This window comes from Gopherus evgoodei, chromosome 1 (genome assembly GCF_007399415.2).
Source record: "Gopherus evgoodei ecotype Sinaloan lineage chromosome 1, rGopEvg1_v1.p, whole genome shotgun sequence".
Lineage (NCBI taxonomy): Eukaryota > Metazoa > Chordata > Testudines > Testudinidae > Gopherus > Gopherus evgoodei.
Genome location: NC_044322.1, coordinates 215682138 through 215703606, shown reverse-complemented (window position 1 = coordinate 215703606; position 21469 = coordinate 215682138). Strand labels below are relative to the sequence as shown.

Below are 21469 nucleotides of genomic sequence, written 5' to 3'. Positions count from 1 at the left end.
CTGTTCTATTAGCTACTGTTCTTTTTGAACCACGTGATCCTCTCCCTACTCCTTCATCCACACTAGCTTTGTCAGCAGTGTCTCTTGCACTCTCACTGGTTCCCCTTATGCATTCCCCAATGCCCCCTCATTTAACTGCATACAAAGGGCACTGGAGTCCTGAGCCTTCAGAATGGACTCTGAGCACAGTCTCCCCCACCCCAGTGCATGCGCAGAAGTGCCCACCCAGGGTTTCACACATACAGTAGCTCATGCTCGCATCTTTTGCTAATACAATAATTTTATTCCTAATATTTTAAGGGTTTATTTGACTGTGTGTTCAACCCCATGTCCCTCCCGCCCCCCTCAAAAAATTCAGAGAATGCCATCACAAGCGAGTAAATCCAAATACCCTTGAGCCACATCCCAGACAAACTCCTCTGTAACTGCGGAAGAACCTCTGTGCAGCCCCCCCCGCCCCCGAGATGCCCCCTCTGGAGCAATCAGCTCCCTCCTCATTGGGGTGGTAAAGGGTCTCCATGCCCCTCCCCCTCCCCCCTCCCCGTGTGTATATTCCTCTCTGGAGCTCTCAGTCCCTCTCTCTGAGTCATCCCCTCCCCATGTCTTCCCCAAGGTTACCCCGCCTCTTGGTGCTGGCACTCTTGCCCACCATTTGCTCCCTCCCCCCAGCTCAGTTCAGCTCCCCCCTCACCGGCAGGTGTGCACCTCCACAAGGTGGTGGCACTGCTTGCACTTGACTGAGCAGCACCAGTGGAACTTGCAGCTGCATCTCTCCACCCTCTCAGCCTGGGCCGTGCGGAAGCCTCGCCCGCAGCACAGCAGCTCGCAGCCATCCATGGCATGAGACGTCCGGTTGCACTGGCGTCCGGAGGTGCCAAAGACCCCACTGTGGGGGTCCCGGTCACAGAAGTCTGGGCTGGCCACCAGGTAGACCAAGTCGTGAGCTGTGTAGGGTTTGAAGCGGGAGCTCTTGGGCACCAGGAGCTTGCGGGAACCAACCCGCTTGGGGTGCACCTCTGTGGCCCTCTCAAATTTCTCTTTTAGGACATTGCCCACCTTGCGGAATGGGGGCATCGCCTTCCAGCAGGTGCGGACCTCGCAGGAACCTGACACTCCATGACATTTGCATTCTACCTTCATGTGGGACAGGATAGCCTGGCAAGTAGAAAGCGTCTGTCGGCAGGAGGTGGAGGGCCTCATTCAGCCCACCTGAGGGTGCCAGTGAAAAGTGAATTTAAGCCTACAGTGGAGCTTCTTCTTACCACCCAGGGGGTGCTGCACGTGGGGAGTGTGACAGAGTCAGGGAAAGGGAGGCCTGGGGAAAAGGGTCACTCTAAGGTGTGTGACAGGGAGCAGAAGCTGCTCACAGGAAGATGAAATACAAGCCACTGATCCACTCATCAGCTGAAGGGATCCACTATGGGGGGAAAGGACCTGCCCAGAACTACAGCAATCCCTTTGCAGAGGGATATGAGCAGGCCTTCTTAAAAATGAGAAAGGGATCCACTCTGAGGTAGTAGAAGAAGGGATCTACTCTGCCACAAAGGAACAAGATCCACAGTGAGTCAGAGGGAGGGTCAGGGGCCTACTCAGGAGGCAGTGGCTGGGGAAAGGGAACCATTCATTCAAAAGAGGTGAAGGGATGGGGAATTGCCTGAAGGCAGAGTGAGGGAAATGGATTCACTTTAAGAAAGAGGCAGAGGAAGGGGAATCCAAATTTAGACTGTAGGAAGGAAAGAAAACTGCTCTGAGGGAGGTGGAGCTCAGGAATTGGGATCCACTCCAAGGCATATAAAGAACAGGCTCTGCTCTGGGGCAAAGCAATGATAGACTCTGAAGGAAAGGCAGGGAATTGGATCCAATCAGAAGGGAAAGGCTCTCCTCAGAGGTTATCAGTTTGTGGGTGCCACTCTAATCTGGACAAAAGGAGTGGGGGATGGGACAGGCTCTGGTCCCCGACGAGAGGCTCAGACATCTGGTATGTTCCCTAGCACATGGTACCAACTTTACCTTCCTACCAGCCTCATTGTTGTGCAGGTTCATGAGTGCTCGGCTGGACGAGACACCACGGCTCCGTTCAGGGTTATCCACGAAGGCTTGAGAAAAGGCAATACCATAGGACAGGTTGTCAGAGCAGCCTGACCACTGGAATCCTGGGAAAGAGAGAGAGAGAGTCCATGAGGCAGGCAGGCTGCTTCAGGTATGGGGGCAGATGTAGAGGTGTTCAGGCTTTCCAAGCAGGGAAAAGATCACTCTGCTCATAGCTCCCTGGCCCCACCCTCCCTATACTGTTCTCATCCCAGAGGCATGCAGTGGCGGCACTCTCCATCCCCATTTATTTTTCTGCTCTCCTCTGCACTGTCCCCTTCCCAGGGATATGTAGCAAGCTTTGTTGTCTGCTCCCATTCATCCTTCCAGTTCGTCCCATGCCAGTGGGGGGCTTCTTCTTTCTCCAGCACCAACCACCTTCTGTTACCTTCTGGGCTGACTCCATGGATCTTGCGATCACATCCGCATTGCTCCAGCTCCCCACGGCTGCAGGCCCGGGTCACAGCGAACGCCACTCCTGCTGATGAGATGGCATGAATGAAAGCAGATTCTCGTGTACCTGCAGAAGAGACAGAAGCAGCCTTAGAAGGAACAATTTCTTCAAAATTTGTCTAAGGAATTTCTCCTTCAGTTCATTTGTGGAGAGAGGAAACATTGCAGTTTCATCTGTATTAAACACATGGAGGCAGCCTGAGACACGCAGGGGCTATGTGATAATGCTGTGTCACTCTCAGAAAGGAGATGTTCAAACAGAGATCACACTGGTAAATCATTAAAAGGAGTTTTGCTACATCCTCAGAGGTCTTGGATCCCACCAGCAGGGAGAGGCTAGCCCCTCATGCTAGGGCACCAGGGAGATCCCACACGGCATGCACGCAGCTCTGGGCTCCTCAGTCCCAGAGGTCTCATGTCCCCAGCAGGGAGGGAAGGGGATGCAAGTCTCAGAGGGAATTTTTTTAGGGGGAGAACCAGAGAGAATGCAGTGAGGCTGAGCACAGGAACCATCCTGCAGTCCTGAGAGGGTCAGTGAGCCTGCAGAGTCATCCCTCCAAGTGAATGGCCTGGAGCCTCATTTCTCAGGACTAAAGCAAGCAAATAACTAATCTTTTGGTTTGCTGGCAGTTCTGCAAAAAAAGAAAAAAAAATGGGGGGGTTGGCTCAGACTGGAACAGTAACATATTTTTGGAGACTCAAATTAGGGAAAAATCATTTTGGGTCAAAGGAAACATTTTGTTTCATTTTTGGAAATTGTAAATGTTTTTAAAAAATCAAAGAAATGAAGGGTTCTATTCACAAACAGAAGGGGTAGGCGGTGCCCCCCATGATAACCTTTAGCTCAGCAGTTGGGGCACTTATCTGTGGGAGGGAGAAGGGAAGGCTCCCAGCTATTCTGGGGTAGAGCTGTCTTGGGATCTCCTACTAAGGCTGTTCCACTGTGTATAAGATACTTAAATAGTCATTGGGCCACAGTGAGAGACAGTGAGAATGACTTTATAGCCCAGTGGTTAGGCCCCCCCACCTGAGAAGTAGGACACCTGGCTTCCAGTCCCTGTGCTAAGGATTTTTTATTTGCAATTATATAATTTATATTTTAATAATTATTATAATTACCCACAGTATAACACCTTCAACAGGAAAGCTCGAGCAAGCCCCACATCAGAATGCCCTGGTGGTCAGGATACTTTTGTGGTAAGGAGGACAGCTGGGGTTAAATCCCTGCTCCTGAGCAGGACTTTGAACCTGGGTCTTCCACATTCCAGGTGACTACTCTAACTACTGGGTGAAAAAGTTGCGGGGCAGGGGGACGCCTCCTCCTCCTGTTTTGTTAATGGAGCCTAAATCCCCTTGTAAAGCTAGCCCAAAATTTTGAAACATTTTGTTTTCCTTTTTTGTTTCAGCTGAAACAATTCACCAAAATCAATACAATGTCACTGTATCTTTTAGTTGACTTGAATCTACTTTCCAAACACAAGCACGCTCCCTTTGGGTTTGGTGAGCATTAGGTTTAATCTTATGCTTGACCATTAGGATGAATAGTCTAGGTGAGCATTAGGATCAGTGTCTGATTGACCATTGGAGTCAGGGTGAACATTAGGGGTAGACTCAGGGAGTGGTTTAGCCGGAGTACTAGTGTTAGTTTAGTGTTCTACTTACTATTAGAATTAAGATAAGCATGGTAAGGTTAAGGTTTGGTTTGGGGTTAGGGTGAAGGTTTAAAAGTTAGGTTTAGTGTGAGCATTAGGTTGGGGTTTGGACATGAGCCAAGAAGTTGGGCACTGATGGCAAATGTTCCATGCACTGCATAGATCTGCCTAACTCTTGACCTCTGACCTTGTATGGCAACCTTGCCAAAGACCTGTAGCCCCTGCAGAGTGGAGCAATTCCATCGACGGTTGTGAAACTGGTGCTGACACTCCTCTATGGCCAGCTCTGCTCCGTGCTTCACTGAGTCCATGGCTTCCACTTGCCGCTGGCAGATTCGCACCTGCTCCTCCGCCAGGCCCTTCAAACCCTCACAGGCACTGGAATCTTGCAGGGTCCCTTGCAGGGAGGGCTGCTTTGCCAGGTACCTGCACAGAGGGATAGAGGGAGTTAGCCACGCTCAGAGATGGGCTATGGACACGCTAATAGCTCAAAGGGTAAAATTCCCCTTCACAGCCTCACTGTTAGAAGAGCCCATAGGGATATTCAGACTCCCTCTCCCCATGTGATCAGACTTCCACCCACCCCAGGGGATCCCCCAGCATCTCTTTGGGGTGCTGGGGTCTCCTAAACCTCCCTTTTCCTGTGAGATCTGCCTATTGTCTCTTGTGGGGATTAGGGTCCCTCAACCACCCTAGGGGACCGTTAGGTCACGCAAGCTCCAGCCCACACCATACTTACAGCCAGGTCACAGCACGGATGTGCCACAGAGAAATCAACACAACATACAGCTGGACAATCTCCATCTTCTTGCTGGAGAAATCTTAGCCACAGTCCCTCTGCCTTAGCTGCACAAATGCCTTTCCCTCCTCCGCAGCGCCTGGTGCCAGAAAGTCACTCCCAGGGCAGTCCCAGTCCAGCACTGCGGAGAGCAAGTACCCCCACCCTCCACAACAACCATGAGCTGTCTCTGGGTGCCTGTCAGCACAGGAGCCCCAGGTTAGCACTGTAGGGGCATCTACAGTGCCACTGTCCTCTAGGGATTGTGATACATCACTGGAGGGTCAGAAGCACAGGACAGGGGCTCCTCGACAGCTCTCCCAAAAAGGTGGCTCACATGGTGGAGTTCAGCATGAACAGCAAGCAGCCCCTGTACCCACAATTCCACATGCAGATTCTTTAAGTCTACTCCTCGGATGAATGCTTTATCCTCTTGCTCTCTCTCCCCTGCAGATCACGCTGCCCACAAGCCAGCAGGGGAGTAGAGTGAGACCCTATTGGTAACTAATAGGCTCCTCTATGCAGTGAGGTCCCAGTGGCACCAATCCGCTGTTACATGGTGATTCAGTTCTCTGGCATCTTTTTCTACCACCAGTTCCTTTGGGAAGCGAGGGCGAGTCCCAGTGCTGGTTCCCAAGAGTGATGCACAAGGAGAGCTGGTGCTCGTCTGGGCCTCCTTCACCTCCCAGCTGCCTTTCTTGGTGATTTTCTCTCATCTGGCTCCTCCAGGCTAGAGATTCCTCTTTTCTGTCCTGCAACCCTCATGGCTACAGCAAACAGACACAGCTCAGGCTGCTGCTTTCTGGCTCTCTTAACTCTTTCCCTGGCAGCTCTCTCCCCCTGCCCTGTCCCGCCCCCACCAGCCTGAGGTGAAGGGACTGCCTGGAAATGGGGTAGGGGTAATACCTCTCCCTGTCCCTGGGTGGGCTATTTGTGAAAACTGACATGGTCTAGGTTGGTAAATATGCCCCCCTCCAAAAAAAAAAACAACCGCAAACCCTGCACGATGGAACCACTGAGAGATTAGGCAAATTTAACCCTTGTGTGCTGGGAGCAGGAACATCCTGAGAGAAAGTTTTTTCCTCTAAACAGGACTGGGAAACGCCCACTCTCCTATAGGCTAAGGAAGGTTTAATTCCTCATGTAGTTAATTACAAATGGCTATACCTCTGACTCTGGCTGAGGTTTCACGTCACACATATGAGGTAGTCCTTTGGTCACAGGCTTTACTGAAATTGCCTGCCGTACAAATAGGGCTGGATAATGCTTGCAGCCCCCTGCCCCCAACTCTCATGTCTCCGTCTCTCTGTTTCTTCGTCCCTCCTCCCAGTCTTGGTTTTATCTGTTCTGAGACTGAACTCCCAGGCCAAAGACATGTTGGGATCTGCAGCTCCAGGGTGTAACCTCTAGCACGCCCCCAGTAAGCTGGTCTTACCTGCTGCCAACTCAGACGGGGGGCGGGGAGGTGAGGAAATGCAGGTGGTTATGCTGCTTTCCCTGGTGAGCTGAGGGTCCATGATACAGCTTCCTGACCTTGCCTGGGACAGCACAAGAATGGCAGCTCATGGGCTGACGTGTCAGAAAATCAGAGAGGTGGGTAAAACTTTCTAACAGGGACAGCAGAGAACTATGGACCAAAATTAGGGACTCTCAAAGATCCCACTACCTGGAATGCACATGGTGGGGCATGGGCTGCTGTGCTCAGCTGAGACAACTGTGTGTGTGTGTGTGTGTGTGTGGTAGTGGTAGTGGTAGTGGTGGGGGGTTGTTCCCACATAGGGGTTAAAGACTCTCACTGCCTAGTAAGGGGTGAAGTGCAGACTCCTCCCCAGTATCTCTCTCTCTCTCTCTCTCTCTCTCTCTCTCTCTCCAAAAGCCTTTAGTGGGGCTGGCTTCTCAATGGTAATTCAAAAGACACTAAAAGTAGTAAGAACAAAGATCCCAGCAACAAGGAAGCAGGAAAGGGGGTTTGGCTCAAAAAAGCAAGCACTAAAATGAAGCTGGATGAGATCAGTGGCTGGGCTGCCATTGTATCCTCACAGGATTTATGAGAGCAGAGACATATATCCCCGCAGTGTCACCCACTGAATCAGGAGGCAGTGACAGCTGAACAAGGGCCATACAGAATGAGAAAAACAAACATAAGGAAGAATATCCAACAGGCGGAGGAGCTGGATGAGAGCAGCAGAGAAAGAGTCCAGGCAGTGATGAACCCACAGGGGCTGGGAATAGCTTCACAGCCCCAGAAGGGGGTGCTCTCACTACAGCAGGAGGCAGTGACAGATTCGTTGGGGAGAGAGCATAGGGCTCAGAGTGTGGCAGAGAGGAGTGTCTCCCTAGTCCCAACAGCCTCCCCAAGGTGAAGGGCACAGATACTACAGAAAATGAGACCACAGTGCTAAAAGGCACCAGAGATACAGAGGCTATGGAAAGGGGCAGTAACTCTCCTACTCTCCCTTGCATCCCCTGTTCTCAGGCTTTCTGCTTCCCCTGGATTTCCACCCTCCAAGCATTGCACAGAGTCTCACATCCTGCAACTGATTCAGCCTAGTGCCAGTTTGGTGTGCAATTAGTGACAAACAGATACATGCTGTGGGGTCGCTGGGACGGATGCCAGTTGTTCTTTCCTCCTCCTCAGTCCCGATCCTTGCACTGTCTACATCGCTCCCTCTGGCTTTTCTCCCTCTGCAGCAGTTCCATTCCAGGGATACACAGCTGGCTTTGCTTTCCAGGGGTTTCATTCTTTAGCACTATGATTACTGGAAGCCCAGCGCACTGATAGGAGTCTCTGGGCCCATGTGCAGCCATTGCTGGCTAATGATTAATTTCTCCTCCATCTCATTTCTTCCCCGTTTGACACTCTCATCTACAGCAGCTGGAAATATCCACGGACAGGTAACTTCCCCCCCCCAACCCATTGACCATGAATAACTGGGGAGGGAGGAGAAGCAATGGGTCAAAAGTGAATGTGTCCATATGTTTCCAGTATCAGAGGGGTGGCCATGTTAGTCTGTAGCCACAAAAACAACGAGGAGGCTGGTGGCACCTTCAAGACTAACAGATTTATTTGGGCATAAGCTTTTGTGAGTTAAAAACTCCAATTCTTCAGATGAATATTTCCAGAGTCCTCATATTTCAGGGAATCTGCTGCTGCGATCATAATCAAGGGAGTTACTTATATTTCACAACTGCTTTCACTTCTGCTTTCACAGAAGCGTGGTTCGGCAGGCACAGCACCTGCAGATAGCAAAGTCCATTTCCTGGGGCCAACCCAGCAGGGCATCAGGAAGAAGATAGAATGAGAAGGGGAAATGAAGGAGAGAGGGAGAGAAAACCAGAAGAGCATGTAAAGCAACCACAGGCAGAGTTAGGGGGGAGTAGTGCCTCTGATGGAATACTGCGTGCAGTTCTGGTCACCAGTGTTCACTAAAGATTAATTCACTCTGGAACAGGTACAGCAAAGAGCTACCAGGATGGTCAGAGAAATGAAGCGCCTAATCTTACGAGAAAAGACTGGAGGAGCTTGGCTTGTTTCAGACTTCATTTTGTTAGGCTAGAGGAGATAGGATTTCTCTCTGTAAATATATATTGGGGTGTAAAGGGAGGGAGAAGAGCTATGTAAGCCAGACAGTGCTGGCACAAGAACAAGTGGGTATAAACAGGCTGTGCATACATTCAGGCTGGAAATCAGAAGGAGGTTTCTAATCACCAGAGGAATGAGGTTCTGGAAAAGCCTCCCAATAGGAGGAAAGGGGGAAAGAAACCTAACTGGTTTTAAAATGGATCTTGATGCATTTAGGATTGGGATTATATGACAGATTTGCCTGTAACAGCAGCGGACTGGACTCAGCGACCTAGCTGGTTCCTTTTAGTCCTACATTGGATAGGATGGGCAGGGGCTAGTTTCCTGTCTGCCTTTCTACATCCACTTTGTTTCTGCTCTGCCGTCAGTTTTGATTGCTTGATTGAAGTCTCCACAGCGGCTGTGGTCATCAGGACAAGGCATTCACCTGCTTCCAGCTCTGCTCGGAGAAAGGTAAGGCAACAGGAAGCAAGTTTTTGGGCAACAGACACAAGCAACCCTCTGAGCATGTGACCAAAACCTGCCCTTTGGGCCTATAAATATAGCGTGCTTCTCTCTAGTGATTTAGGGCAGTGGTTCTCAACTAGGGTATGTCAACTCACCTAAATATTTGCCTAATTTTACAACAAGCTACATAAAAAGCACTAGCAAAGTCAGTACAAACTAAATTTTCATACAATGACTTGTTTATACTGTTCTATAGACTGAACTCTAAGTACAATATTTATATTCCAGTCAATTTATTTTATAGTTATATGGTAAAAATGAGAGTCAGCAATTTCCCAATACTGGTGTGCTGTGACACTTTTGTATTTTTATGTCTGATTTTGTAAGCAAGGAGTTTTTTTAAGTGAAGTGAAACTTGGGGGTACAAAAGAACAATCAGGCTTCTGAAAGGGTACAGTAGTCTGGAAAGGTTGAGAGCCACTGATTTTAGAGAACTAGAAATGAAAATGGGACTCTTAGCCTGCATGTCAAATACAGGTGTTTAGGCCTTTGAGTTGCAAAAAATTTTTGATAATGTAATTGACTCAAATGGGGTGCCAAGGCTTAAGTTCATCAAGTTTCGTTTTAGACACAGGATGATTCACACACATCCTTCAGCGGCCGAGGGCTGGTGGTGTTACCGACTCTTACAATTTTATTACAAAATTGTGATATTTCGTGTTTTTCTTAAAGCCCCAGTGCCTCAGAGAAACCCAGCTTTCATTTAATTTTATTTTTGTGTACATATGTATAGTCCCCATGGCTACAGAGAAAAGCTGGAAAATGTGACTTAAGTCTAACCTAAAGACTCAGAAACCAGGTGGCTTGCACTGTACATGCTGTCAGGCAAGATGATCTGGTGGTCCATTCTGAACTTGAACTCAGTGACTTTGGGGGGAGGGGTAGCTCAGTGGTTTGAGCATTGGCCTGCTAAACCCAGGGTTCTCAGTCCAATCCTTGAGGGGGCCATTTAGGGAATCTGGGGCAAAAAATCTGTTTGGGGATTGGCCCTGCTTTGAGCATAGGGTTGGACTAAATGACCTCCTGAGGTCCCTTCCAACCCTGATATTCTATGACTCTAAAAAGCATCCACAATTTATTTGACTTTAAAATGAGATAATTTTAAAATAATCTCATGATTTTTTGGAGGCTGATTCATGGTTTTTTAACTCCTGGGTTTGGAAATATTAGATCTGCCTTTGTGAAAAACCACAGTTCACTGCACAAGGGCATTTTCAGAGATAGAGTGATATAAAGAGACCTTATTGAAACTGAGTGTCAGAGCACATTGCTGCACCTTGTGCAGCAGGGAGACACTGCATTTTCTCCAGGAGACTTTACTTTGTTTCTTTCATTTGTTTTCCTTCCTCTAAGATAAAAATAGTTTGTTTTGCTCTTGGCACAGAATGTTGGTGGACATGAGTGTGTCAGAAGGTGCATGCAGTGTGTATGGAGACAGATAACTCCTCTGTAAGCCCTGTTTTCATAAGTGAAGCAGGGCTGATGTGATCAGAGCTTTGATAGACCATTCTGCAGTGATTGCTGTGGGTGAATCAGAAGGATGTATGCTCCTCCAAGAGTCAGTACTGATCCCAGTGCCTCACTATAGGGCCAGAGATTACTAGGCAGCTGGAAATATCTGTTATTAAGCTAAAACAGATATCTTCGCCCTTTGTGGTAATTAAATACCATCTGCTATCCTGGTCAAATACACGCTTAGGTTGATTCCATTTTGCCTTCCTAAATTTTCCCTGTGCTTTGAATTGGTTACAGGATGCTCCTTCACTCTCTGTTTCAGACTTGTGCTGTGTTGCTGTTAAGCAGGTACTTTGTCATATCTCAGAGAGAGCTGCATGTCAGGGCAAGGTGATTCCGGCTTACTCTTTGTCTTTTTCACTGGCATGGATAGCATGAGACTCTGTTAATTAAATGTTAAGTGCTTTGGGATCCTCAAGTGAAAGCAGCCGCTTACATTATTGATGATGATCTTCATCAAGTGACCTCTGCACACACTTGGAGATCCACTCAAAGTCCAATAGACCAATGGAACCACTGCCCATTGAGGAGCCTGTTCACCCCCTCCCTCACAGCTCTACACAGGAAAGGGTATAAAATGGGGCTGCACTTTCCATATGCCTCTGATCCTTTCAGCTGCAGACCTGAAGCCTCTGTCTCATTCTGTCATTGACTTTGTTGATTATTCTGCTGACTTTGTTGAAAATGTTTTTGCAACCAGGTATTAGATATGTAAGGTTAGGTTATAGTAACCCACTATGGAACCTTTAGGCTGGTAGTTAAGGCACTCAGCCAGGAGATGGGAAACCCAGAATAAGTTCCTCCCTCTGCCTGACCTGGAGCCCAGGGATGCTGGAACAATGTGTATAGTGGGGGCATTGAAAGCCATTGAACCAAACTAAGCCCTGTATATAATGGAAACCACTTCATGCCAGGGGGTGCTGCAGCACCCCCACATACCACTAGTTCCAACTCCTACAGTGGAGCAGGAATTTTAACTTTTGTCCCACCTCTCAGGTTAATGCCCTAGGCCAGGGGCAGGAAAACTACTGCCCGTGGGCCGGATCTGGCCTGCAAGCCATTTTAAGATGACCCGTGAGCTCCAGTTGGGGTGCAGGGTCAGGGGCCACACCATGTGGCTCCCGAAGCAGCTGCACGGGCCCGCTCCAGCACTAGCAGGGTCAGGGGCTGCTCCACGCATAGGAGCTGGAGAAGGGACGTGCCACTGCTTCCGGGAGCTACTTGAGATAAGTGCTGCTCAGAGCCTGCAGCTTGAGCCTCTCCTCATGCCCCAACCCCCTGCCCAAGCCCTGATCCCCCTCCTGCTCTCCAAAACCCTAGAGCCCACACCCCCAACCAGAGTTCTCACCCCCGCCAGCGCCCCAATCCCAATTTTGTGAGCATTCATGGCCGGCCATACAATTTCTATTCCTCGATGTGGCCCTCAGGCCAAAAAGTTTGCCCACCCCTGCCTTAAACACTAGGCCTCCTCTGTCCATTTTGTGTGATTTAGATAAATGCGATCAGAGCATGACTACTGAAGTGAGCCCTGAAGGCCAGATAGGCAGGGCAGTTCCTAGTTTGTGAATCCTGCTGGGGTTTACACATGTTAGGTGCTGGCCAGCTGGGTAGTGTCAGGACTTGGGTAGCTGTGTACATGTCCAGATGCAGAAATTTTAGATGTCTTGGGGACTTTAGCAGAATAAGCTTAGACAACTAAGGACTTCAGGGTTCTGTAAGAGACTATCTTCTGCTCTGAGTTCCTTTCAGGGTCTAAGAAACCAGGTCTGGGATTCCTGTCAACCCCTAACTCTGGATAAAGGGGAAAAAAATGTTGGTTCAGAACCAGCGACCATGTCCTGTCTATGGTTCCAAAGGTTGTCCTGCTGAGAGAGGTACTCTGCTCCGCCCCCAATTCCATCCCTTTCTAAGAAATCGGGATTCAGCCCAAAAAACTCCTTCTGAGCAGAATGAGCTGCATTCTACAAAGCAGAGCTGAAACCTTCATGACCAAACATGAGTTATCTCTAATTCAGTCAGTAGCAAACTGAATATTTCATAAATTTGGGTGGCAAAGTTACAATGCCAAATCCAAGAGATTCTACTGGACAGCAAGCCCAGACAGTCAGTAATGGATACTTTCTTCCTGGATTGGGGAACAGTCTTCTCAATGCCTATCACTAATTCTCTGATACAGTAGTTTTCAACCTGTGGTCCGCGGACCCCCAATTGTCTACAGACTGGGTCTAAGATTTCCAAAGAGGTCCGTACCTCCATTTGAAATTGTTTAGGGGTCCTCAAATGGGGAAAAAAGGTTGAAAACCTCTGCTTTAATACCCAAGGGTGCTATGGAGAATCAGACAGGACAATCCATTGCACCAGCATGAACCAGACAATGGTGGTATTCTGAATTGCTGCAGATCTATCATGAGAATCCTCTGTTCCTCCCAGTTTCGCTCGATTTACTAATTCAGAGGGAGACACAAATTCAACATCCTAAGAGTCTCTGCATTTTGCAACTTGGGCTATGGGACTTCATTGCTCAGCCCAAGTTCAGGGGATCCTGCTGAATTACAAAAGAAGTCTGCTCTCATTGCAGCGAAGGTTTTTGCTGTGGGTGACCAATACTAACCTCTCTCCGACAGCAGGCCCAATGTCAGCAATCCTGTAATACATATTACATCTCAAATCACTGGAACTATCCATATCTTCAGCAAAGGTTCACCTTGCAGTTATTTCAGCCTACCATCTAGAAATGGACAACAAGAGTGTATTTAGTCACCCTGTAGCACAGTACTTGAGAACTTCCCCACTATTGGAAGTTTAGCATCTGAAACTTCATTTTCTTATGACAGTAGAAGTTCTGTTACTAGATATTTTTTCCCCCCTATTCTCCTGGGATGGGTCATAAAAGAGACCTTGAAAAGAGTCAAGAACAGGAACTGGGAGTCAGAGCTAAAGGTCAGAGCTGGAGCAAGGAACCAGAAGTGAAGTCAAGGGTCAGAGCCAGAGTAAAGAATTAGGAGACAAGCCAAGGGCAAGTTAGGAACTGGAGGTCAGTGACGGAGACAGAGTAGGGAGTCAAGCCAAGGGTCAGAGTCGTAGTTGGGAATTGATCCAAGGGTCAGAGCCAGGGCTAGGAGCCCAGGGAGCCCAGGGGAGAAGAAACATGGATCTGGAACAAGGCAGGAGTGCAGGAACAGGACAGGAAGGCAGAAATCAGGAGGGAAGGCAGGGTCTGATGTAGCAGCCAGCCAAGGATACACCTAGTGGCTCAAACAACTTTTTCTGCCTCCTTCTGACTTAAATCGTGAATCTGAGCCAATAGGAGAGGTTAGACAGCTTCTTCAATTGGGAGTTTCATGGGTGGTGCTTATGTTGAGCTAGAGTCCACCAGCCCACACTCCCTGCTAGTACTAGTGAGCTGCCAGGTGGTAGCTGTGGTCTGAGGCCTGCCTGAGGACCCACAGACCTGCGTTTGAGACTCACGATCCCTCATAACACTCCCCACATAGGGTGCCCTCCAGTCATCAGTGGGCTGGGTTTTCCCGGTTCTTGTGGAAGGTCTTTATTAGATCAGGGTATGGACATTTTCTATGAGTTACCAGGAGCATTCCTTGGGACTGTAACTCTCCCAATCAAATAGCAGAGTTTACCCCGTTTCATTCTTGCATCAAGAATATAATGGATGACCTATTTGTCATGGCCTTGAACATATATTGGGGAGGGTAGCGGGGATGGCCAGTTGAGACTGGTGAGAAAACATGTCCTGTATATGGAGCTTTAGAAGTGATGCAAGAAACACTGGGTGGATTTGCAGGGATCAGGGCAGGAGGAGTTTGAAATAAGTGGACTGATTTGGCAGCAAATTCAGTAGGTGGCCAGGAACTAGTAATCCAGTTTACCAGATGGCCTGTCTGCATGCAGATGTTTGGCTGAAAGCCACACCATCTGATCTATGGAAAAAGTGGACCGTTCTTGTTATTGACGGGCTGCATATTGCTTGTAGCTTCTTTTGGCCTCCTCTAGGTGGGTTTTTAGATCATCTTGGATCTTAGATCTGTTGCACCCAATCAAGAGCTGCAGAGTTTTAAATTTAAATCAAAATGAGGGTTCTTGGGTTGCTAATGTTTGTGAACCACTGTAGTAAACAATTGTTCGGTGTTATAGTACGTGAACTCCACATGTGGTAGTAGTGAGCACCAGTCATCCTGGTGGTGATTTATATAGCACTGTAAGTACTGTTCCAAAATTTGGTTTGTTCTTTCTGCCTGACTGTTTGACTGAGGATGATAAGTGGAGGAGAGAAAGGCAAGAATGCCCAACATTCAGAGAACTTCATGCCAGAAGCAGAAGATAAATTGCATACCATGATCAGAGATGATGCCCTCTGGGAGGCCATGGAGCAGACAACTTGATCCATCCAGAGCTGGGTGGTTTTCTGGGAGGTGGGCAGGCCAGTGCAGGGGATGACGGGCAGGGAGGGGGGTGATGTGCTCTGAGTACATTGGGATGAGTCGCCAATAGAAATTCATGAATCCCAGGAAGTGCCACGGTTCTCAGATGTTCTGTGTAGCTGCCTAGTCAAGGACTGCTTTCACCTTATGAGAGTCCATCTCAATACCCTTGGGGATAAGATGAACCAGAACAAGTGTATGGATGCCTGACCAAAACCACATTTCTTCAACTAAGGGTAGAGGCGATATTGGCATAGCCTTCCAAGGACAGAACTGATATGCATGGTGTGGTGTTCAGCACTATCTGTAAGTATGTCATCCAGATGTACCAGCACATACTGGTCCAGAATATCCCAGAACACATTGTTAATAAAATGTTGAAATCGGGCAGGGGCATTGGTTAAAGCAAAAGGCATCACAAGGTATACAAAATGTCCATAGCATTTTTGAAAGACTATCTTCCACTCATCCTCAAGTTATGTGCCCATCAGTGGTCCAATTTTGTGTATATTCAGGCATCCCCCATGTGGTCCAATAGTTTGGGAATTAGAGACGGGGTACCAGTTCCTAACAGTGACCTGACTCAATGCTTGGTAGTCCATGCAAAGTTGGAGGCTACTATCTTTATTTTTAACAAAGAGGATTGGTGCCCGGTAGGTGAGGTGGACTTGTGAATAAAGCCCTCAGCCCAGTTCTCCTGCAGGTAGGTTCACAGGGCAGCCAGTTCAGGTTCAGATATGGCACAAATGTAACTGCATAGAATGTTCGCGCCTGGCTGCAGTTCACCTGGGCAGTCATAATCCCCATGCAGAGGTAGGATGTCTTTTTTTTCAAATACAGTGGCAAAGTCACTGTACTGGAGAGGAAGCTGAGGCTTGGAATCAGCAGGTGAGTGTGTCAGACCAGCTACTCTGGCTTGTGACCATCAGGGCTCTACTATGTGCTCTCTACTTCCTGGGGACAAGCAGTGCTGCCAGCAGTATTCTGAAGAGAAGCTGGCCTTTAGTTCATGCTATTGAATGAGAAGATTATGGAGGGTCAGCCAAGAAATTCTCAGGATCAGGGGACAATGGGGGGAGTGAATGGCACTGAACTGCAGCATCTCTTGGGGCACTTGCACAGTGATCTCTACTAGGTCTGGAACAGGCTTGAGCCTTACGGAAATCTGCAGGGTCTGGACTGCATCCAGATCAATAGTCATCCACTGCACCCAAGTTAATGACAGCCTGCTGCAGAGAGATTGGAAGGGAGCACTCTGGGACATACAGCTCATCCAGTACTTGCAGACGTGGTGTTGGTCGATGGAATGCATGCTGAATGCTAGGAATGCTTTGTCAAGGTGCTCAGGCCAGTGCCCTTTACCAGGCCTGGGCTGGCTCATTTTCCTAGTTCTCTCCTATCTGGGCTCCTCAAGGAGCAATCGGTATTGCATGACCAGTTCACCACAGTAGAGACTCAGGTTAAAATGTTGCCAGCACTCTCTTTACTTGTGGGCAAGTAGTTGGCAGGCCAAATCGACTGGCATGGGCTCAACTTGCAGAGTGGGACCCAATGGCAGTGGGCATCAGTCCGATACTACCTATCTTCTTTTTTCCCGCTGTTCATGCAGCCAACTGTCAATCTGGATGACAAGATTGATAAAGGCACCAGATCCATCAGAGTCCCAACTCTAGCTAACTCCTCCTTTAACCTGTCCAGCAGGCCCCCCTGGAACAGCAACCCTGCCTCATTCCACTCCATGTCCAATGTGAGATGGCAGAAGTGTGCTGCATTGGAGGCAGCTGTGCCTAAACCCCTGTTAGAGTTTCTGCTTAGCAGAGAGCACACAATTTGGGTCACCAAAGATGGTTGATAGTGCCTGCTAGAAAAAGTCCCAGCTAAACAGCACCTGACCACTGGCCTGCAGTGGAAAGAGGCCCAGGCCAACACCTCTCCAATCACCAGGTTGACTACCAGGCCTACCTTGGCCTGGTCGGATGAGTATATTTGAGGGTAAAACAAGAATGATGGGCAGCACTTGTTCATGAAGCCTCGAAATTTGGAACAATCCCCACTAAAGCACTCTGGGAGGGAGACAACAGGGCCTGGCTCAGATCAGGACGTGGTCAGTAGCAGGCCCAGGGTGCATTGTTCTCTGCACAGAGTTGATGGACTGGCCCCTGCAATTCCTGATTCTCAGCAACCAGCTCTGCCATCTGCACCTGCATGACTTGGTTGTCTGTTTCGGAGGTGGAGCACCTATTCATAGAGCACCAGCACTCCTTGGGGAGGGAGGCGCTCTGCTGGGTCCATATGTGGCTGGACCCAACTCAGAGGGGTTGGTGGGCTGAGCAAACTGTTGTAGACTGGAACGTAGGCAATCAGACCTCATGGTCTGAGCAATGGCGGTCATGTCTAGTGGCCAAAACAGGAGTCAGAAGCCAGGAACTGGAGGTCAGTGATGGAAACAAACCTGGGAGTCAATCCAAGTATCAGAGTCCAGCATTGAGCCAAGGCTTGGAACCGGAGTGAGAGCCAGGAATCAAGCCACTGGTCAGAGCTGTGGTCAGTAGACAGCAGTTGGAACTAAGAAGCAGGGATCTGGAACAAGGCAGAAGTGCAGGTACCAGGAACAGGACAGAAAGGCAGGAATAAGCCAGGGCTTATTGTGTCCAATGTAGCAGCCAGCCAGGGATGCACATAGTTGCTCAGACAAATTTCTGTGTCTCCGTCTAGCTTAAATTGTGAGTCTGAGCTAATCAGAGAGGCCGGACATCTCCAATTGGGAGCTTTGTGGGAGATGCCTAAGGTGAACTAGAGTCCACCAGGCCACACTCCCTGCCGGTACCAGTGAACTGCTGGGTGGTAGCTGCAGGCTGAGGACTGGCTGGAGACCTATGTTTGAGACTTGTGATTCCCCCATACCTCTAGTGGGATCTGGGCAGACAAATCTTGAGGAAGAAAGAGAGGCTATTTACCTTACAATAACTGGATGCTTTTGTTCACATGGATCCCATGACCTGCCCTCTTTCCCCACTGATATGGAGTCCTTTAGCGGGATGTTTTGTAGTAGTGAAGGAACTGAGTGGTGGTAGGGGCTGCTGCACTCTTTATACCTTTAGGAGTGGGAACATATGCAAACTCAGCAGATGCTGCTGGCCAAAAATATTCAGAGCTCATGAAAATGCAGCCATTCAGTAGGACCTGCATGGACAAAGCATCTTGAAGAACTCCCGTTATTGTAAGGTGGAGAGCCTCTGTTTGTTTACCAATAAATGAATTTCCTTGATAGGAGCCTTTGCATATTCACATTAGCTGCCCACTTCCCCTCTTCTTCAGAGGCCTGTTGCTCCACCAGGCTCTGAGGTTCAGGGGGGAAAGAACTGAGATGTTTGGGGTCCCCTGTCTCTCTTATGTTCTCATCTCCTGAATGCTGGGAACCCCAGGGGAAAGCGCACAGATGCCACTATAGGGATTGCTTGCAGAAGGTGTCATTGATCTGCTGCACATGCCCAACTGGGTTGTCTCATTTTGACCTGAGTGGTTAGCTGTTATTCAGGATCATGTAGGCCATTTCTGCTAGGAGAAATTGAAGACAGAGTCAGGTACTTCTTTGATGAAATCCTGTTAATTTACCAAGAACATACAAAGTCTTGTTTTCCCTGACCACAGTAGGAATCAAACTGTAGGAGATAATTCCAAGCCTTATTTTAACCAGTGCTCTACCCAAGAGCTCTCTCTCATAGCTTTTTCTCATGTGCATGCTACAAGTACTTCTCTGACTGTCTCTGAGGCTTCCTTGATACCTTCTTTGTGTGCTTCTCTTGTGTATTTTTCTCCTGCTTTTTTCTTTCTCTCTCTCTCTCTCTCTCTCTCACACACACACACACACACACACACACACACACACACACACACACACACACACACACACACACACATGCAATCAAAATAATCCCCCACCCCTGTGTTTTTATTAGACCTCTAGGAAACCCCTTGGACTGCACAGGCTTGCAGGCAGTCTAGTCCTTAGCCAGTGGCTTTCCTTGTTCCAGCTATCACCAGACAAAGGTGATATTAAATTGTTCCCTCATTTAGTCTGAATGGCAGGCGGCTATCACACCCAACAGCTCCAGTGAGATGGTATGTCTGCCCAATCCCCTGCATAACAGTCTATTTCTTTGAGATGAGCCTACACAGTCACTGATAAATAACCTTCATTTACTGCATCTCTTCATGTCTGCAAGCAGGGAGAATATGTACATCAGTTTTTACCCTGTGGGTTTGTCTAGATTAGGGTAAACTGCTAAATTTGTGTCCTGGAACAAATGTTCATGGAGCACCTAGATTAGCATTTACAGTTGTGTGGACTGAAATTAAAACAGGAGCATAAATTCTAATCGGGACAAACGTTTATCATTTATCTGAAGCTCAGGCTTGTTTTCCATCAGGGGAACAGTGCAGAAATTCAGTAAGAAATTGTTTATCATTCAACCTTACCTTAGACTTTACCCTGCCTCCCTTCACCACTCTGCCCCATCCCCTTCTATTATCTTTCTGCTCCTTCCCTTCTTTCTCTGTGTGTACTAAGGGCAGAAGTCAACACCCTGGAGCTTTTATTCCATTACAAACTAAACTCATCCTTCTTGATTTTTCATTCTGATCAGGAACTGTGTTGTGATTCCACATCTGGCAGGAACCTGGCATTGCATCCACTTCACCACAACTGCTGGAAAGAACCTGTGAAAGGTAACCAGTGATTGACCTCCAAACCACCGATACCAGGAGAAGAGCTGGTGACGGAATCTGCAGAGAGAGAGACACCCATCCACTTCCGAGGGGTGGCAGGGAATGACCTGACTCCTGCTCCCCTGAGGGTAATGATCTCCCTCTATGCCCCTTGTTGTGCCTCATTTGCCTGTCAGTGGCCTGAGCTACATCACTGAGATCTCTACAGGTTCTGCTGGGCATGTCAAATGACAGCATTTCTCAAAGTCTGGACCAATGCAAAGATTACAGCTCCAACCACCGGCTGCACCTGGTTGGGTACAGCCTGATCTTTGTAGCAGGTTTGATCCTCAATGCTGTGGCACTCTGGGTCTTCCTGCGCTACCTGCACCTCAAGTCTGTGGTAAGCATCTATATGTTCAACCTAGCAGTAAGCGACCTGCTCTTCACACTCTCACTGCCACTACGGCTCTATTACTACTCCAGCCAGCATTGGCCTTTTGGCAATTTCCTTTGCCAGGTGTCTGGCTCCCTCTTCCAGATCAACATGTATGGCAGCTGCCTCTTCCTCATGTGCATCAACCTGGATCGCTATATTGCCATTGTCCACCCACTCCGCTGGCGCCATCTTCGGCGGCCCAAGTTGGCCCGGCTGCTCTGCCTGGTGGTGTGGGTGCTTATCCTGGTGGGCTCTGTTCCTGCTGCTGGTGTACATAGGTCAAGTTCCTGCATCAAAGGGAGCCAGACCATCGCTCTGTGTTTCGAAAGCTTCAGTGATGGCCTGTGGCAGAAGGGCATCTTCCCACTGGTCATCCTGGCTGAAATCCTGGGCTTCCTCTTGCCACTGACCTCTGTGACATACTGTTCAATTAGAATCTTCCAGAAGCTATGCCAGGCCAGCGAGACACAGAGCCTGCGCCAGCAGAAGACTATACGCCTGCTCGTGGTGAATTTGGTAATCTTCATCATCTGCTTTGTGCCCTACAACACAACTCTGGCAGCCTATGGGATGATAAAGGCCCACGTGATCCAAGCTGAGCCGCCAATTCGGGACTCTGTGCGCCAGGTGCTTATTGTCACGGTGCTGTTGGCCAGCATGAACTGCTCTCTTGACCCCCTAATTTACTACTTTAGTACTGAAGGTTTCCGTAACACCTTCAAGAAGCTCCGGCGGGGCCAGGCCTGGGACTCCGACACAGGGATGGCCAAGACTCAGGTCACAGAGACGAAACGCTATAGAGCACGCTCCAGTGTAGAAGCAAAGCGGTACCCAGCCCAAAACTTCATCCTCCTCAATAAGGACTTGCCACTGGCTCCCATCAAAATATTTTTGAATGGGCCGATCGAGGACTCTGAAATATAATCCTGGACGTCATGGGGTTGCTGAGTTATAGGGTAGCCATAAGATGCCAGGAAGATTGTGGGAGCTGGCTAGAGTGTACCCTGATCAAGCTGGAGAAGCTTAGTAGAGTGGTAAGGAAATTTGAGGATGGTAAAGTTGGTGATGCAAAAATAAATGATGAAAAATCTTTTACAACAAAATGAGAAGGGTTTTAGAAACATTGTATTCCACTACAGGGAAACATACAGTGGAAAATATGTACCTAGAAAAAAACACACACACACACACACACACACACACACACACACACACAGAGCAATTTTATTTTGTTCTCTTTTACATAGGTTCTTATACCATGCTCATCATTGCAGTATCTGAGTCCACGTTTGTTGTAGAGGTCTCTAGAAC

General features: G+C 48.6%; 2 protein-coding genes across 3 annotated transcripts; one reads left to right on the top strand and one right to left on the bottom strand.

The window, feature by feature from the left end:
• Positions 1-687: 687 nt before the first annotated feature.
• LOC115636031 (protein Wnt-4-like) lies at positions 688-4997 on the bottom strand. The gene is made up of 5 exons (XM_030535620.1): positions 4933-4997; positions 4381-4619; positions 2477-2608; positions 2011-2153; positions 688-1155 (listed from the first exon to the last, which is right to left on the bottom strand). The coding sequence occupies exons 1-5, from the start codon at positions 4995-4997 to the stop codon at positions 688-690; spliced, it is 1047 nt and encodes a 348-aa protein (XP_030391480.1).
• A 3170-nt stretch (positions 4998-8167) lies between these two features.
• LPAR5 (lysophosphatidic acid receptor 5) lies at positions 8168-21261 on the top strand. Of its 2 annotated transcripts, XM_030535595.1 has the most exons (3): positions 8168-8423; positions 8923-9007; positions 19659-21261. In XM_030535595.1, exon 3 carries the CDS (start codon positions 19961-19963, stop codon positions 21080-21082), a length of 1122 nt encoding a protein of 373 aa, XP_030391455.1. In that variant the 5' UTR covers positions 8168-8423; positions 8923-9007; positions 19659-19960; the 3' UTR covers positions 21083-21261. The 2 variants fall into 2 exon arrangements, with proteins under 2 accessions (XP_030391455.1, XP_030391466.1); XM_030535606.1 differs by lacking the exons at positions 8168-8423; positions 8923-9007 and adding an exon at positions 15191-15318.
• Positions 21262-21469: the final 208 nt, after the last annotated feature.

Bases quoted from the DNA above. Each gene is read 5' to 3' on its own strand.
- LOC115636031 (XM_030535620.1), bottom strand. From the start codon at position 4,997: ATGGAGATTGTCCAGCTGTATGTTGTGTTGATTTCTCTGTGGCACATC. The intron at 4,620-4,932 runs GTAAGTATGGTG...CCCTCTGTGCAG, and splicing joins ATCCGTGCTGTGACCTGGCT to GTACCTGGCAAAGCAGCCCT. The intron at 2,154-2,476 runs GTAACAGAAGGT...TCTCTTTCCCAG, and splicing joins CCATGGAGTCAGCCCAGAAG to GATTCCAGTGGTCAGGCTGC.
- LPAR5 (XM_030535595.1), top strand. From the start codon at position 19,961: ATGTCAAATGACAGCATTTCTCAAAGTCTGGACCAATGCAAAGATTAC.